The sequence below is a fragment of the Oryx dammah genome, unplaced genomic scaffold, assembly GCF_014754425.2.
Source record: "Oryx dammah isolate SB20612 unplaced genomic scaffold, SCBI_Odam_1.1 HiC_scaffold_25, whole genome shotgun sequence".
Lineage (NCBI taxonomy): Eukaryota > Metazoa > Chordata > Mammalia > Artiodactyla > Bovidae > Oryx > Oryx dammah.
Window position 1 is genome coordinate 93378156 of NW_024070209.1, and position 13577 is coordinate 93391732.

At 52.4% G+C, this 13577-nt stretch overlaps 1 protein-coding gene across 4 annotated transcripts in view; it reads right to left on the minus strand.

The window, feature by feature from the left end:
- The window catches only part of DENND1A (DENN domain containing 1A), a 539914-nt gene that overhangs the window by 3093 nt on the left and 523244 nt on the right, over positions 1 to 13577 (minus strand). For 2 of the 4 annotated variants that reach the window (XM_040225090.1, XM_040225091.1), the window contains 2 exons: positions 4226 to 4354; positions 1217 to 1472 (listed from right to left, as the gene is read on the minus strand). In XM_040225090.1, the coding sequence (XP_040081024.1) occupies positions 1217 to 1472; positions 4226 to 4354 (385 nt within the window). The remainder of the gene's footprint in view (positions 1 to 1216; positions 1473 to 4225; positions 4355 to 13577) is intronic. The other 2 variants (XM_040225092.1, XM_040225093.1) reach the window with 1 other exon arrangement.

Genomic DNA, 13577 nt, shown 5'->3' on the forward strand with positions numbered 1-13577 from the left:
CGGGGACAGATTGGCTCTCCCCACTGCCCCCTGTGTGCCAGGGGGACACTGGGGCTGTGGTCCTGGGAGTGTGGCCAGCTAGGCCTCTGGGGCTCAGGGAAGTTGGGGGCTCGCCCAGGTCGGCAGTAGAAAGCAAGCCCAGGTCTGTCTGGACCTCCAGGCCAGGCTTCTCTCACTAGGGTGGCACAAAGGGTCTCCAGAGAAAACCCTGTCTTTTCAAGCCAGTGCTGCTAATTAGTTTTAGGAAAAGGACTCCATCCGCTGACCCTCTACTGGCCTGAACCATTTTACTTTTCAAAGCATGTGGGCACTTTCAGCCACCCCTGAGACCAAGAGGGCAAGTGAGGCACAGGGGCTGGGTGAAGGCACACTGGCTGGGAATGAAATAGGACTGGGCTCTGTCCAGCTCTGCCACCTACTGGGCCACGACTTGGGTGTCATGTCCCTTCTCTTGGCCTGAGCTCCCTCATCTGCAGCCTGGAAATAGCAATTCCTTACAGATGGGCTTGTGTGAATCATTGGATATGCGTGCTAAGTTGCTTCAGTCATGTCCAACTCTTTGAAACCCCATGGACTGTAGCCCTCAGGCTCCCCTGTCCATGGGGATTCTCCAGGTAAGAATACTGGAGTGGGTTGCCATGCCCTCCTCCAGGGGATCTTCCTGACCCAGGGATCGAACCCCCGTCTCTTAACATCTCCTGCACTGGCAGGTATGTTCTTTACCACTAGCGCCACCTGGATATGGGGGAGCTTTGTGAATTCCACACTGTGACCCAGGGACTGCAGAGTTAGCAGCTCCCTGGCACAAGTGAGGAGACAGGCACAGGTGGTGACAGAATGAAAGTCTCAAGGAAGATCAGGGGTCACAAGTGAATATCCAGAGCCCCAGAGCTCTGATCCACAGGCTCTTCAAGGAGCCTTGGTGGGGTGGGGATAATCCCAGTTCCATCAGGGGCCATGGTGCTGCCCACCTCTGCTGCATACACAGAAGCGGGTGGCAGATTTTCATCAGGCTGTAGCTGTTCTCCAGCGATCACCGTGTGCGGGGCTCTGGCCACTGGCCCGCCTGGCAGAGTTGTAGTCAGTGACTCTGAGCACTGGCTGAGGGCCTTGGAAAAGTGGCTCTTTCTCCCTTGGTGTCTCACTGTCACGTGGGAAAACCTGCCTCATGTGCAGAAAGTGCCCCCGGCCTGCGCCCACCCCTCCCCCACCATACCTGATAGTCAAAGGTCCCCGGCTGCTCCCTCAGGTCTTTGGGGGTCCGAAGGTCTTCCAAGCTTTTGGCCTGGCCCAGCGGCTGCAGTGGGACTTCCATGTCGAGGTTGCTGAAGACGTCCTCCAGGAGGTCGATGCTGGCGGCCCGGTCGTGTGGAGCTGGGGTGGGGCCCACGGGCTCCCGTGCTCGCTGCTCCGGGCTTTCGGCCTCGTCCCCTGCACTGTCTGACTCCTTGAGTGTCCGATATGGCTGCGGCCTGGGGGGAGGCAGAGCAGGCTGGATTCTCCCACCCAGAGCCGTCCCAGGAGGAGCAAGCAGCCCCCACCCCGGAGAGCTTCCAGGCTTCAAGGAACACAGCTGGGAGCCTTGGGAGAGGAGAGCGTCCTGGGTCCCCACGAGTGTAGGTGTCTGAACGGTGCCCCTCAGACAGACAGACAGACCTGGGCTGATCTCGGATTCGACTCACTGAGGGGCCTTGGGCAAGTGGGTTTGGCTCTAGCTTGCACGGGGGAGCCCACTTAGTTTCCTCCAGACCACAAGACCTACCATAGAACTGGCCAGCGGGCTCCCACACCATTCACACAAGGCGTGAGGAATGGGGCACGGCCAGAGAGGGAACCGGCAGGAGGACTCACTCCTGAGCCCATTGTCCGTACCCTCAACCCTGCGGCAGTCGGGTCCTGGGCCCAGCCTGTGCGGAACTGAGCTGGGGGAACAGTGCGCCCCAGGATCCTCAGCAGCGAACTACCTGGGCCTCAGCCTGTGCTGATCTCGGTTCCAGCCCTGGTGCCATCTCTTGCTGTGGGACCTTGGGCAAGTCACTTAACCTCTCTGAGCCTCAGCTGCTCCCCCGTTCCAGAGTGCATGTCCTTGCAACTGGTGGTGGAGATGACACGAGCAAACGTGGTGCCAGCTGTACAGCAGGCACGCTGAGCTGTTAACAGCAGCTTGTCCATTCACGCACCAAAATCTTACAGCCAACCCAGGTGCTGGGGATGCTGGGTGCCTCTTGCTATCCTCTCTCACAAGCCTGAGCCCCAGGGTACGTGGAGAATGCTGCCCAGACCTGTTGTGAAATTGGGCCAGAGTAGCATCCTACCTCCAATCGCAAGGCTCTGCCCCCTGAGTCAGGCCGAAACTGCCCAAGGCTCTGGTAAAGTGGGGAAGGTCGCCACCTGGTGGTCTGAAGGCCCACTTGCATGAACCTGGGCAGGGGGACAGTCAGTAGAGGAAAAGGGGCTCAACTAACAGTCTTGACTCTGGGCAAGGACTACATCAGACTGTACTATCTCCCTGAAGTCATACAAGCAGCCTATGAAGTAGGACTCACACCCTCCACTTTACAGATGAGGAAGCTGAAGCTCAGAGAGGCCAAGCAACGGAACCTGTGTCACACAGCAGCTGGCAAGAGGCAGAAATGGAAGCCAAGCATGAGAAACTTCTAAAGTCCCTCGCTTAGTTCTAACTAAGCCATCTGACCAAGCTCCTTTAACCAAGTCTGAACACAGTGAAGGAGACAAGAAAAGTCAGTATGCTTTGTAGTTAAGGAAACAGAGTTTCTTTAGAAGGAATTCATTTTAAGATGGCTGTTTCCCTTTAAACACACACAAAAGCCTATGCTTTTCATAGATCATGGTTCAGGGAGTGAGCATTATTTTAAATAATTAAGGCATCAATTAATTTGAAAAGAACGTGGCCAGCCAGACCCCATGGTGGGGGTCCTTGGCTGTTATCTGTGTGGGATCCCTTTACCAGCAAGGCAACTGTAAGTTGATACATGGCTGGACATTTCTTATTCCAATGATGCAATCTTTATCTTAATTAATAATAGAAATAAGAACCGATACATTAAGTCTATGATATTATAGATACTACTGCGTAGGACAAGGCTTTTCTCCTAGCTTTAATGAAGGAGATTCACTGTACAGACCAGGCAGCCCCCAAAACTTGGGCAACGCTGGCTTAGGGCACTGCTCTCTAAATGAGGGCCTCAGGAGGGGACTGACGTGCCTGCGGTCACAGGTGAGCTGGTGGCAGAAAGGGCCAGAACCCTCCTTGCCTGTGGGGGCAGTGGCAGGAAGAGAGCTGCTGGGCTTGTCGAGTGCCCCAAGGAACCCACAGGCCCAGCCTTGGAGGAGAGAGTGGGTGCAGGGAGATAGTGAAGGGGGCTGACAAGGGGAGAGTCTCTCTTACGTAATCGGGCCAGCATGGCTCACTCCCCAAGGTCTGCTGTGGGTGTTCAGCAAAGGGCAGTTCCCTTCCCCTGAAGGCTCCCATTAGAAACACCATGCAAACAGATAAACACAGACCAGAGCTGGCCCTCTGCTCAGTCCCAGGTGGGAAAAGCCTGTAGGTGGAGAGGCAAGAAGTGGTGGAAAAAAATGGGCAGCCACCAAAGCCCAGTTCCCAGGGTGGCTGGGTTGTGGTGAACCTTCTTTTTCTCTTTCTTTGTTGCAATTTGTAATTAGAAGGAGGCTTAGGCTATAAATAATAATGAGAAAAGTTATCTTAAAGTTATCTTAAAACAAATCGGTAAGATCTTTGGCCATGCCATCAGTAATATATATATTCCATACCAGTAACTTTTTTTTTTTTAAACTTAAAATCTGATGCTCCATCTCCATGGCTTCCCAAGGTGTGCTGAGATAAAGGAAGACTGGGCAGCAACAACCAGCCTAACCGTAGCTGACGCTGTAGTCGGCAACCCCAATAACAATCCAGCGCATTTTCCCCGTGAGGAAGGAGACCGATGTTTCCGTCTCACACCTTTACAGCCCAGTCACCCTTGTCACCTCACCTCATCGCCACAGGCCCTGTAGGGCTGGCAGAATGAACGCCCTGGGAGGAGGCACGTGGTGGGGGGAGCCGCCCTGCAAGCGGGCACCAGAAGGCAGCAGCCCCAGGCAACCCTCCCCACACACAAGCACAAGCTGGCCGCCCCCGCCCCTCCAAGTGATCCCAGAGAGTCACCAAGCTGAACTCAGGAAAATGGAAGAAGGAAGGAGAGACCATTCAAAGGGAGTGGAGAAGAAAAAGCTTTCGGTGAAGCCAGAGCTCGGGCCCTCTTCCCGCTGGCACTCATCGTCAGAGGAGTCTTCGGAGAGGAAGACAGCATAGTGTCGCAAGGGCCTTACGAGGCTGGGGCAGAGGGAGACAAGAGAGAAGACCGTTAGGAGGCGCCTCAGAACTCTGCGTGGTGGGGAGGGAAGGAGGCCTGCAGCCCGGTGCCCCCTGGCCTCCCTCTGCCGGCCAGGGAGGAAGCTGTCCAGAGGAGGCCCGATGGGCCCCACGGTGAGGAAGCTGGTCCCTAACAGAAAAGAAACTGTGGGTTTGCCATTTGTGTCAAGAGCCTTAAATGCATCTATGACCTCATGATTTCACTTTCATTTAGATACCCCAAATTGTAGCAACAGATTATGCACAAAGATGTCCATTACCACTATGTTTATAAAATACGAAACAATCTAAATTTCTGCAGTAGGAATCTGGTGAAGTGAATTACAGTACAGTTGGCTGAGTATTATCCTCTCATTAAGCTATGTTTATAAAAACCTTCTGTCTCATTTGCTTATGGAAAAATGCATAGAAAAAAGACTGGAAAAGCAGGTGTCTAAATGTCAACAAAAGCTAGTGGATTATGGGTGATTTTTTTTTTCCCTTCTCCCATTTTTTATTTTTGTGTCTTCTACATTTTCTCCAATGTGCATATTTACTTCAATAATCAGGAAAAAATAAAAAATGAAAAAGTTAAAGAAGAAAGTGAGCCACGTGGAAGAGCACTCACGAGAAGGCCCTTTTCTGATTAGCGGCCGCTCTCTGGAGTCTCCCTCAGATGCCTCTTCAGAGAGTCTTTTTCATCTGTGATGTGGAAATTAAATATTCATTGTTATAAAAAATACATCTCCCTTGTCAGCCACCTGTGAGCTCTACCTCTATAAACACAAACACATACACAGCCCAGAGAAACTCCACACTGGCTCCTATGAATTATACACTGACCAGGGTGCGTGAGAGGCGTGTGTTCAGGAGAGAGACGCTGGACCCCACAGCTCTCGGTTTAAATCCTGGCCCCACGGCTGCTGCTCCAACATACAACTGGGGAGCTGGCAGCCCACGCCTCTGCCGGGTGCAGAGGGCTGGACACCAAGAGTCTCCTGGGCACTGGTGAAGTTTGGGGAGGCACCTCAAACACAGAAGACACAGGGGTGCCTGATCGGGGCTATCTCCTCTCTCCCCAAACCCCAGCCAGAGCAGTCTCCTTTCTTTGCCTTATATGATGCAATTCCCTTCTGACTTCATTTCAGGAAGAGGAAACATGTCCAAAAAAGTGCATGGGCGCCAGGGCTGGAGGGTAAGTGAGAGACAGCAGCTGCCCCTGGGGGGACTGGGCGAGTGGACTGGGACTGGCTGCTGCTATGACCCACCATCCCTGGTGCTAAGACAGTTGTTACCCAAGGATGTCTTGTTCTTTCAAATACGGAATCAAAGCTGGCACCCAGGGCTGAGGGCCCAGCACAATCACACTTGACCCTTTATTGCCTTGCACTGTCCCTGGAAGTTAGCCAGGCAGAGAGTTTCGTCCTTGTACTAAAGGGGAGGTTGAGGTTCAGAGAGGGGAATTCACAGGGAGGTCACCACTCTCCTCTCCTCTCCCAGGCCACCTTCCCGGGTGTCAGGGACAAGATGCATGTCAGCCCGCCAGGACTGGTGGCAGCATGGCCTAGAACGTGCATTTGTCTCTGCTCAGGAGAGAGGGCAGAAAGATCTGACCCGCAGGAATGTGCCCTGGCCAGCACAGGGGCCAGACTGGGACATAAAACAGGGCTCAGCAGAAGGGCCACTTTCCACATGGCCCCTGGAATCTTGCTCTGAATCACAGTCCCAACACTGCCAACTCTCTTTACGGTGATTTCACCTCAGCTGGTCATGCAGTGTCTAAAGCATCAGCAGTACTGATGTTCAGATGTGTCTGGAATGACTTATTCATCTGCCTAAAGGTTAGGAGGACCCCTTCTTACTCGCCAGCACTGGACTGTTGTCCCAAGTTGGGGGGGGGGGGTGCAGGGGGGCAGGCACTCTGCCTTAGGCTGCACTCAGAGAGCTCGTGGAAGGTGCTGGGCAGGTGGGAGGCTACCACCAAGCCCGAGCTCTGAGCAGGGCGAACACTGCTTTGTGCCTAGCCCGCCCATCTCTGTGCTGCTTTCCTGCTGCCCCCGCCACTTGCCTTTGCCTTTGCCTACTCATCTCAAACCGCTCTCCTAGATGCCTTCCTGGAGCTCCCAGCGGATTTTTCTCCCTACATGAACTGGGCTTCTCCTTGGGCTGAGTGGTTTCGTGCTTCATCAGTACAGCTGAGTGTGCTGTGCTTAGCTGCTCAGTTGTATCTGACTCTTTGCAACCCCATGGACTGTAGCCCGCTAGGCTCCTCTGTCCATGGGGAGTCTCCAGGCAGGAATATTGGAGTGGGTTGCCATGCCCTCCTCCAGGATCATCAATAGAGCTGAACCTCTTACAATTCTGTTTGTGACGAGGTCCTCAAGGGCAGTGGCCTGGTGCATTCTCTCTATCCCCACACCCCTGGCACAGTGTTAGTGCAGAGGAAGTCTGCTTGAGGGACTGAGCAGAAGCCAGTGTGCTGGGGAGGCAAGGCCTCGCACACGCCCATTTTACACCTCTTTCCGGACCCCCACCAGGCACACGACCCTTTCCTCAGCTTGAGGATGCAATGTAGGAAGGTCTGATGTGGAGAATTCCCACTACACTGTTAGTGGGAATGGAAATTGGTGTAGCCACTATGGAGAATCGTATGGAGGTGCCTTAAAAAACTAAAAACAGAGTTGCCATGTGATCCTACAATCCCACTCCTGGGCATGTATCCAGAGAAAACTCGAATTTGAAGGGATACACCCACCCAATATTCATAGCAACATTATTCACAATAGCCAAGACATGGAAGCAACCTAAATGCCCATCGATAAATGAATGGATAAAGAAGATGTGGGACATGGATACACAATGGAATATTACTCAGCCATAAGAAGGGATGAAATAATGCCATTTGCAGCAACATGGATTGGACCTACAGATTACTGTACTAAGTGAAATAAGACAGAAAAAGACGAATATCATAGGATATCATTTTTATGTGGAAGCTAAAATATGATTTAAATGAACTTATTTACAAAACAGAAACAGATTCACAGACAAAGAAAAACTTACGGTTACCAAAGGGGAAGGTGGGTGATAAACTAGGAGTTTGGAAATAGCAGATACAAACTACTATACATAAAATATATAAATATCAAGGTCCATTGTACAGCACAGGAAACTATATTTAATATCTTACAATAAATCATAATAGGAAAGAATATGAAAAAGAATATTAATTTAAGAATGAATAGGACCACGTTTGTGGATGAAGGTGTTATATATACTGGGGCAGGTGGGAATCTCAGAAAAATGCTTAAAATAGCATCCACAAGGAGGAACTGTGCCAGTTTCTTTACATAGGTTATTTCTACCACCCTGCCCCCCACCCTCTGAGCAGGAAGGTGTCACTGCACAGATTTCATAGAGGACAAGACTGTCATAAGTCCATTCATCCACCTGTCTGCCCAGTCACCCATGCACCCAACCGAAAAGCACATCCGGAGTGCCGATTGAGCAGACCCAGGGCTAGACGAGCACTGGGGGTCACGGTGAAGAAGAAAGGTGTGATCAGGCCACACAACTGGGAGGTGACGAGCAGGGACTCCAGTTCAGAGCCCTCTCCTTCCTGTCCTCTGGGCTGGTGGTAGACTGTGTACATGTGGGCCTCGTATCTCTGCTTGAGTCAAACTGAATGAGGCTCTGGTGACGCTCAAATCCATCTTGAATGCATTTCCAGAACCTGTCCAAGCACAGTCCCCTCCTCTGGCTTTGACAAGCAAGCAGAGAGCACAGCTTGGCATATTAGCTGCATGCCACTAAAGCTGCCAGCAATATCTGGACTCATATGAGAGCCAAGAGCCTTTGTGCTGGACTCGACCTTGGTTTTGTTGGATCAAGCTGCTGCACTTCCCATCGCTGTCAGTATCCAGCGCCTCCCATGGGCAAGAGCACGAAGGTGCTTGGGGGTGAGGTGGGGGAGAGGGAGCCTCACTGTCCAGCTCAACATTTTCCTCTCCAGCTGGCTCTTTTGACCAGGCCAGGCTGGTTGGGCAGGGCTTCAACATGGGTCCAGGGTGTCTCCTGGACACACTATCTGTCTCTCAGGAGTGATGGAAATACCCAGACAAGAACTCTGCCATGTGGTTTGATGAGTTTCTTCAGGTCCAGGCTTTGGGCCACGTGGATGATGCTGCTGACACTAGCAGTATTTACAAGTGTTGGGCTAAATGCTGTCTGTACGGTTTCTGATTAACTACTCATCACATCATCCTTATTCTGCAGATAAAGCAGCCAAGGCTCAGAGAGGCAGAGTCACTTGCCCAGTGTCACACAGCCACTAAGGGCAGAGCATGGAATTTGGATCTGCCAAACTACTAAACTAAGCAGTTTGGATCTAAACTACTTTGTGATCCTCTTTAGTTCTGTGGATCTGAAACAATGAAATAAGGGGCTGTGTGTTTCTCCTTCCACTTTTGATAAAAGGTGAGATTTCAAAATAAACTTATTTAAATTTAGCTGCTCATGTTTGCCCATGAAACATACAGTCAGATATTTGTCAGAGATAAAGGATGAACCGTCGAATACGTCCAGGTTTAAATTTTTTATTAGCTTAAGGCAGAATATGAAAAAAAAAAAGCATACCTCTTCCCTCATTAACCCAATTCAGCTACTACCCTGCAGTCTGCCACCCACCACTTGCCTGGATTTTATTACACACAAAGAGCTGTCTGTGAAAAGGCAGGTCGTGGCAAACTTGGCTACCCAGTGAGGGCTGCTGGAGTCTTGGCGAGAAAGAAAGGCCCGTTGTCCATCACACTGAGACCCTAGCATCTCCCACGGCTGCTCCCGCCTCTGCCCACCTCATCTCGGCGCGGAGTCCCCATGCAGATGACTCCCCGAACCCTCTCTAATGTTTGGTGTAACGTGTCGCTGGCTAGCGCGCGCATGTGACAGTGGTGACAGGCGCGGCTGTTCCTTTTTAAATACCATGTCAGAGACACGGCGTCAGGAAGCAGGGACGTGCTCTGTGGCTCTCTGCCGTGCCGGGACCGCACGGGCTTATTTTTTAATGAGGAAGATCTGCGTCTCGAGAGTTTTTTTCATGTGTCACATCGCGTGGACAAATCAGCAGCACGTCACGCTGGCCCACAATGAAATGCTGACAAATGTAGATATTTCAAATTTAATTGACATTTAAATGTACTTGAGATAAAGAAGGGGGAAAAATCAGCAAGGACTTGGTCTCCAGAGGTAACGAATGAGGGGAGCTGGTGATCATGTTTTAAAGGATCATTTCATTCCAGCACAAAGGATCTTTACTTTTAAAGGTCTTGGCCACTCTGGCGTCCACTGATTACAAGGCTCCTGTTGGGCCGCTGGGCAGGGACAGGCCCCAAGACAAGGCCCGTCTGTCCACCCTCCCCCAAAGTGCCAGCCAGACTGACCTCGGGACAGTCATTGTACCTCCCTGAACCCCAGTTTCTTATCTGCAAAATGGAGATTCTGTAGCCCTCTTGGTAGTCTTATCACAAGAGCTGAATGAGGACACTAGTGAAGGGCTTCACACGGTGCCCAGTGCATGCTTAGCTCCTGCCCAGACGCTACGCTCACCTGCCAACAAACAGATTTTGCACCTCTCCACCCTGTTCAGAGTCTCCCCTGGTGTTCAAGGACGAATAGGGAGGTCCTGCCTTCAAAGATCTTCCCAGTCAAGGTTGCTGGTCTCCAGCTGGGCACGTCTCAGCACATCAGAGTCACCTGAGAGCTCCCCCACCTGGAGACGCTGCCATGCCTCCCTGCCAGCACCGCTACATAGGGCCGATACTCTGGAGGGCACCTTAGCACATGTGTGGGTTAAAAACAGAGAAAAGGGCTCTGAAGCAAGTCTCTTCTATGGAAGAGACGAGCTTGGTGTAGGACCCATAAGGGAAGCTCTGGAACGTCACTGGAGCTATTCCGTGTGCCTGGGGCAAGGCTAGGACTGCTAACCAGGAAGAAGAACTAAAGACAGATATGGGAACCTGCTGGACACACGGTCTTTGTTCTCAGCAGTAGGTGAATATCTACTTAAGAACAGTAATGAGACTGGCCGTTGTGATGAAAAGGTGTCTTCCTGTCCCGTGGACCGGTCGAGGGTTGGTAAGTGTGAGGCCAGGGCCTTTCCATCCTGTTGGGGACTTGCCCTGCCAGAGCGCAGTGGTGCCTGTGCCTGGCTCAGGGGCCCCTGGACAAGGTGCCACATGGGAGGTGACATGGGGGCTGGGCTTTAATTGTGAGTCCAACACAGGCTGTACAGTGGCCTGGAGGTGTCTCTGTGGAGGAGTGGGCACAGGGGCTTGAGGGTGGCAGGTGGCGCTGGCAGGGACCAGGTGGTGGAGAGCCTTCCACCAGCATGAGGACTGACGGCCAGGTGTGAGGTCGGGGGGGAGGGGGTGGTGGTGGCCCGGGGAGGCGGCACGGGGGACTTACTGGCTCCACTGTCCTCATCTCCATCTCCTGGGTTAGTTGTGCCTTTTTGTCTTTCTAACCTTCATTCATCCATCCACTTATTTATCAACCTGTGTCTGTCTATCTGCCTTCCTCCCACAAAGATCACTAGTGTGAACTTCCCATGTCCACATCCACACCCAGCACACTGAGGAGCCCTTCCCTGGTGCCGGGTGGACACTCATGCAGGCAGAGAGGCCTGGCTCCACTCTCCCACCCCTCATGCTCTCTGCTGGAGGGAAGATGGCGAAGGGGACACCTTGGGGGTGCTCTCCTTACCTGGAAGATACATTGTGTAGATGCTGAGAAACACCCATCCCTCATCCTGAGGACAGTCTCTGCCTGCCAAGAGCGCAAGGCTTTTCTAGGGACTGTGGCAGCAGTTGTGGGAAGGTGTCTGGTGTGGAAGCAGTGGATGTGGATGTGGGACCCAGTGGGCCTGGGTATGTGTGCTGGAGCAGGTCATTCCACCTGTCAGAGTCTTGGTTCCCCCGTGGCTGGGTGGGCTGACAATGCCTTCACTGCTAAGACTTTGGGGGAGCAGGGGAGGCTAACCAAGATGACACATGTCCAAGTACTGGGCCCAGAACAGGCGCTTGGGAAATGGTGACATGGAATCTGGGCTGGGGAGGGTGCTTGTTGGTGTGGCAGAGCCTTTCAGAGGAGCCTGAGCTCAGTGACATCTTGAGGAGGGGGTGCCGTGTCTGAAGGCATCATAAAGGCTTGGCTTTTCCATTGCATCTAATCCCCTACTGTGGCCGTTCCTGGGAGAGTGCCTCCTTTCGGGTGGTGGGTGGATGTTGTCGGCACGAGGGGCTCCTGTGTCTCCCTGGGCTGCTGGGTGTGCCAGGGCCCTGGGGCAGCTCCTGCTTTCCAGTCTGGGCTCAGGCTTCATGCCTGGCTTCTGTCTTGGCTTTGTCTCTGGGGCCTAAAACTCACCAGTGGAGAGGCGGCAGGGGCCAAGTCGGGTCAGGAGCCTCTTGCCTTGCTAATTGAGTCTGCACCCGCCTGCTTGGTCTCCTGGTGGCTTGCCAGGCCATAGTGCCCAGGAAGCTGCCCCCACCCCCTGGGTCCTAGGGCCCAGCTGGCACCCTGGAGATTGCTCCTGGGGCTGATTGCAGCTTCTAGCTCTTAGAGGAGCAGGCCAGGTAGGTGCTGCTAAGCCTCCTAATCACACCTGGCTCATAGCAGGTGCTCTTTACACATCTGTGGTTGTTAACTGATACCCGCCCCCATCTCCAGGATGCTGGGCTATAAGCTGCCCTCAGGGATTCCTCCGTTCACTCATTCAGTAAATATCCCTGAGCAGAGCCGGGCCAGGCTCTGGTCTTGAAGTTGAAGAGTCAAAGCTGATGGTCACACAGCCCTGCCTTGGGGTGTGTGAGTGTGTGCATGTGGCATGCGGTGATACACAACACGGCAGGTCATGCCTTCGTCAGGGGAAGTCCTGGGTATTGTGGGCTTGGGAGGAGGCAGGCTGCAGCAGTCACGGCTGCTAACCGAGGACGCCTGTGCGGCTCCTATGGGCAGCTTCCCAGATTGTGTTCTTTGGGATGTTAGCAGGTATTGCAAAAAAAAAAAAAAAAAGACAGCAAAGAGAGTTGTGCAATGTCTTGGACTGGCAGCTGGTGGGCCAGGATGCTGCCCAAGTCTGTGGATGCCAAGACAGGCCTGTACACCAGGCCCTCACCCTCGGGCAGCTCTGGGTCTGGGCAGGGGGCAGAGGGGCTCTGGTTGTGATCCTTAGCCAGAGGCAGGGCTGAGCCCAAGGAGACTCAGCATGAGGGCAGGGGAAGTGGGGGTGAAGCAGACGTCATCTCCTGCCAGAGCATGTGTGCAACCAGCCTGAAGAGATAAGACTGCAAAGTGTTCTGAGACCTGGTCTTTGGGCAGAGCTCTCACTAAATGCTTCTGGCAGCTTCTTCTGATCTTACTTTAATCTTCGGGGGCTTTGGGTACTGGGGTCACACAGTGCAATTCAGATGAGCAGACTCTCCAATTCCTGAGCAGTGGGGGCTGGCCGTTTGGTGCACACACTGCCTGCCCAGCCAGCAGCACCTGGAGAAGTACTCCCCGTCCAGCAGGATTTCTAAGGCCAGCTGCACATCCCGATGGGTCTCTGGGATCCAGATTCCCAGGAAGTCCACAGTTCTGATGGGAGTGTAAAGTGGTGTGATTCTTTCAGAAAGTTATTTAGCAACACAGAACAGAAATCTGTCTATAAGACTGGTTAAGGACAGACTTTACTGGCAGTCCACTGGTTGAGACTTGGGGGGGTGGGTTCCATCCCTGGTTGGGGAGCTAAGATTCCATGTGCCTTGAATCGCACATGCCTTGAGGCCAAAGATCAAAACAAAATAAGAAGCAGTAGTAACAAATTCAGTAAAGACTTTAAAAATGGTCCACATCAAAATATCTTTAAAAAAAAAAAAAAAAAGACTGGTTAAGGGTTGGTCTTTGGTGTTACGGACAGCTCTGCCACTACCTAGCTGTGTGACCAAGTGCAGCCAGCACTTCTTGGAGTCACAGCTACTACTTCTATACAACAGAGCTAATGATACCTACCCCTGCCCCCAGATTTCCATGAGGATTTAGTGAAACAATGTATGTAAAATGCTTAGCATGCAGTATTCAGTTAATGGTAGTTGTTCTTATAAGAAAACTTGGAGGACAAGGACATTCACTTTGGCATTTTTCACATTTGTGAAAAACTGGAACAGTTTAC